The sequence below is a fragment of the Octopus bimaculoides genome, chromosome 9 (assembly GCF_001194135.2).
Source record: "Octopus bimaculoides isolate UCB-OBI-ISO-001 chromosome 9, ASM119413v2, whole genome shotgun sequence".
In the NCBI taxonomy this organism is placed as follows: domain Eukaryota; kingdom Metazoa; phylum Mollusca; class Cephalopoda; order Octopoda; family Octopodidae; genus Octopus; species Octopus bimaculoides.
In genome coordinates, this window is record NC_068989.1 from 68,808,389 (window position 1) to 68,813,077 (window position 4,689).

The window sequence follows — 4,689 nt, forward strand, 5'->3', positions numbered from 1 at the left end:
CATCTTTCCGACGAAGGGCTACGCCCGAAACGTCATACACTCTCTCTTTCCTTTCCTGAGCGTCCAATAATACTATCCATATCACGTCCTCACTTTGTTGTTTTTTTGTTTTTTTGTTATTGTGTTTTTGAACTATATATATATACACATACACACGTGTGTGCGTGCGTGTGCTCTCATTCTGTCACTCCAAAGCCTTACAACCATTGCTGGTTTGTTTATGTCCTCATAACCAAGCTTTTTAGTAAAAGAGACCGATTGAATAAACACCAGACTAAAGAATAAATAAAGTATTGGGGTCAATTTGTTAGACTAAACCTTTCAGGGTGGTGCCCCAGTATCGTCGCAGTACAGTAGCTGAAACAAAAGACAAGGAAAGAAAATTAGGTAGTGCTACTACTATATATAGTATATGTACCTTGCTATTTGCGACCTACTTGTAAATGACAAAACAACCCACTTACGGCCTTCAGCAAATTATGTGGAACCGACATCAGGAGCTCATATACAAACTAGTGAGCAGTCATGGCTTGATTCCAAGATTGAAATACTCAAGAAAAATAAAGGCGTACCTACTCAACATTTTCAGTCACATTTGGATCATTATTGTTGGAAAATGCTCAGGAAAAACGACGGCCTGTCCACTGCTTTTTTTAATGATATGAGATGAATTTACAAACATTAAAATCAATATTTGATGATTTTTTTTTTCATTTTGTATTATAAGGTGTTAATGATTTTTAATAAATTTTACACTACAAACTGTTTATTATTATGCTCCTTTCTTTTTGTAGAATAAATGTTTTATGATTTTTAACATATTTCATACTACCAACAGTTGGTAGATATACTATAGTAGAAAATTAATAGTAGATATCATACTATAGTAGCGCCGAAAATTATTTAGAAAAATAATATAAGATGAATAAGGCAATGTAATAATCAGGGGAGACAACCATCAACTTTAAATAAAATTATAAATAGAATGCAGCGGCGAGTGAACCTGATCTTTTGTCAGTCTGGTGACACCTCAGCATACTTCATATTATTAAGTCTCACCAGTGAGGTAAAGTCAAACTGGTTAGAGCTCAATATTAAGATATGCATCTGTTACCTCTCTACTGTCCTCTTTTGACCCCAATATCCACATAAAATTTACTACTGCCGACTTTTCGAAAAGCACTTCTGTTTTAAAATATTGGGGTAACAGGAACATAGTTCAGAATGAAAGCTACACACCGCACGCGCGCGTGTATATATATATATATATACATAAGACCAAAATATTTATTAGAAAAACTAGTATATTTTAATAGAATTAGGTACACACATTCTTATATATATATATATATATTTAGAGAGAGCGCTTTCACTTTTATATGAATAACTATGGAAGACTGGTGGGAATATATCTGGACTTATAGGATTGGTCGGTATTTAGTCATATAATTTAGGAGTTAGTTATAGGTTTACTTATTGAATTTATTTACCGATACTGTTGTTAATAGGGTAAATGTGTTTCTTTGTTGTAGTTTAATTAATAAAGTTAGTGTTTAATCCTTCCTAGAATTAAGATTGAATGAATCTAGCTTTCTAAGGTATGTTTGTTCCCAAACAACACTTATTTTAGTGTACAAAAGAAGATATTGAGTTATTTCCCTTGCATTTTCTGTATTTTAAAACGCTTCTTTACTTTGAATAATTACCAATAATGTATTATAGAAGTGATATAATCACTTCTAAAGTAGATTGCCTATTCATTTTATCGACCCTAAAAGGATAAAAGGCAAAGTTGAGTGTATGATGCGATGTAGTACGCAGTCAGAACTAAATACAGTACGGCGTTACACCGATTCTATGAAACTACTGCCCCTAATTTCATGAATTATTAACACAAATAACGACTTAAAAATTTATTACTTTTTATTGCAAACTAGTATCTCCATTAATATATAAATGAGAATAAGAACAAAATTCATAGTAGTGTCCATTATCTAAAACCCCATGTGATGTTGGAACATTCATACTCTTACGAAAAATAAGCGGGATTTTTTGTTGTAGAACCCACAAGGTCAGTCCAGATCTACAAGACCAATGATGAAAGGCGTTCCAGCAATAACCATCCCGCCTTTCTATCCCTATTTATAACATTGCATTATTGTTCTGCCTTTTTTCCAAAGACGACGATATGGTGTAGTTTGAAGGAGATTTTGTTGCCATTTCTAGCAGCCCGGGCTGGCCTCACCCGTATTTCTCATAGTAGACAAGATGACTGTAAGAATAGAAAAAAAAGACAAAAATATATCATACTTCCAGCTTTTATAACTTGTCCAATACCATAGAAGAATTAAATGAATGCGAATTCTGCTTTGTCTTACCAATAATAAAGAGAAGAGGGCTTTGTTTTTTTAAGAAGAGGTAACGTTTTTTGTTTTTTTTATCTAAGAACCGTTGTCCTCCAATCCTTAAAAACATTTCACGTAACATTTCTGAAAGAATTAATAGTCTTACAACCGGAAGTCATTGAAACACGCATGCGCATTGGTGAGAGAGTCCTAATTCCTCCACGTGTTTTCATCTCTTTAAAAAAGTCATACGTAAAGATGAGGCCTCTCACTGACGATGAATGTAAATTATTTTTTGAAAAATTAACCAAATAGTAAGTAAATATATTCTACGTTACCACATTATTGTCAAGTCATAGAATTTTGCCTACTTATTTTGTTTCCAAAGTATTTATCAAATATTGTTTACCAAGTACCTACATTTCCTATGTGTGTGTATATATATATATATAGTAATAATAGGGAATAAAAATTTTTTTCCAACCTTACAGGCAAAAATCGGTATAATATTATACCGGGTTTCCTAATATATAATATATATGTATATAACTAATTTAGAGACGAACCACGACGGGTTCTGAGTTGTAGAGTGGTGGTTCGTCTCACGCAGAAATGGCACACGCCTTCGAGTCAAAACGAAAAATTGCCTGTGTATATATATATATTTGTCCTTTGAGTTTTTAAGAAAATCGTAAAATTTACTAGCATTTGCATATTAAATATTTATGTGGTTATATTCTTAATATGACTATGATATGTGTGCTCATGACCCCCGGTGTAATACGGATGGAATCACAATAAAATGTTACCTTCGTTGAATTTAGAAATAAATAATTATTTTACCCAAGTAACCACTAAGTTTGGTAATTTCCTATTTAGCGTTCGTAAAATCATAGTGATCCAAAAAGTATAAGTGGTACACCCTACGAACAGCGAATAGAAAGTGAGGGGAAATGTTAGTCTTATTTTCAATAGAGTTTCGCTATGAGCACATGTGAGAATTCTTCAACAATCCACGGCGGGCGCACCAATACAAATCGCTGAATTTGACAAAGATTGAGCCAGTGTCGTAATTGTATGCTTTTCATTATCTGCTGATCCGTAAATATTTCGTTGGGAGGCATTCTTTCGGGGAAAGTGGCAATCACAACAAAACTAGGACCAGCAAGGTTTCCACGTGACGAGTTGAATTGAGATCGAAACTAAAATAGATTCGATTTTACGAACATCAAATAGTAAATTATCCAGAGTTCAATTAAACTGAGTTAATTACTATTTTGTGGCATATTTTATCGATATAAAACAGCGCACCTAAGTACTTTGCAGATATTGGGCGATCCCACTCATGTGAGGTAGTGTAAGTAATACTTTTTGAGTCAATGAAGCAGTCTGTGATTACTAAGACTAATTAAACTGACTTAATTAGTGTTTTATACTATATTTTATTGACAATAATACTCCATACTTTAAAATTTTTGGCGGAATCCTGGTTTAAGCACCCCATATTACTTCTCATAACTTATTTTCCGAAAAGTTTTGTGAATTTGTGGTTCTACATGCAGGGATTCCTTCTGCCTTGAGGTCTTCAATACAAACCTCGAACATTTCCTTAAATAGGAACAGCATGTTCTAGTAAACTTCCAGATCACAGGAACTCAATCATTGCATATATCAACAAATGACTCACTACACTCTCTCTCCTCATATAATCACAAATATTTCATGTACAGACATAGAAGTACACTTCCTAACCACATTTTAGGAGTCACAATCCAACTGTGAAGCACTTTGGATAAATGTCTTCTACTAAAGAACCGGGCCGACCAAAGCTTTGCTACAAGATTTTGTAAATGAAAAGTGAAAGAAGCCCACCGACTGTGTTGTGTCACTTTTGCTATGAAATCACGCAATAGTTGTAAACGAGTGTCACCGTCATACGACTGGTTCGTTCCCATTCTTCTTTCTATGTTAATTAGTTTCATATAATGAAATTTTTTATTTTCAGTATTGGAGATAACATTTCACAGCTGTTGGAAAGAACTGATGGAAAGTATTGTTTCCGTTTACATAAGGAAAGGATTTATTACTGCAAGTAAGGCTGTTTTGTTATTTGTTCATATAGTCTCTCTGTTTATTTTCTCATTCCTCTCTGTTGAAGAGCATAGGCTCGAAATGTAAAAAACTTTCTCACTTTCCCCAGTGTGAAACTAATACACCTGTTTTTTGTTCATACTCCTGTCTTCGTCTTTTATTTTCCTGTAAATTTCAACTATATATATATATATATATATATATTTCGGGAATAAATGATGGATTTTTTTCCCTTATGAGGTTTTTTCACGCT

General features: G+C 33.4%; 1 protein-coding gene and 1 long non-coding RNA gene across 3 annotated transcripts in view; one reads left to right on the forward strand and one right to left on the reverse strand.

Moving 5' to 3' along the window:
- Positions 1–1,905: 1,905 nt before the first annotated feature.
- LOC106868042 (uncharacterized) lies at positions 1,906–2,499 on the reverse strand. The gene is made up of 2 exons (XR_001409216.2): positions 2,379–2,499; positions 1,906–2,272 (listed from the first exon to the last, which is right to left on the reverse strand). It is a non-coding gene; the product is annotated as an uncharacterized LOC106868042 (long non-coding RNA).
- Positions 2,500–2,501: 2 nt separating this feature from the next.
- The window catches only part of LOC106868040 (60S ribosome subunit biogenesis protein NIP7 homolog), a 17,608-nt gene continuing 15,420 nt past the window's right edge, over positions 2,502–4,689 (forward strand). For both annotated transcript variants that reach the window (XR_001409215.2, XM_014913150.2), the window contains exons 1-2: positions 2,502–2,659; positions 4,351–4,437. Coding sequence is in view for 1 of the 2 variants with exons in the window: in XM_014913150.2 (XP_014768636.1) it covers positions 2,535–2,659; positions 4,351–4,437 (212 nt within the window). In the remaining variant the exon portion in view is untranslated. The remainder of the gene's footprint in view (positions 2,660–4,350; positions 4,438–4,689) is intronic.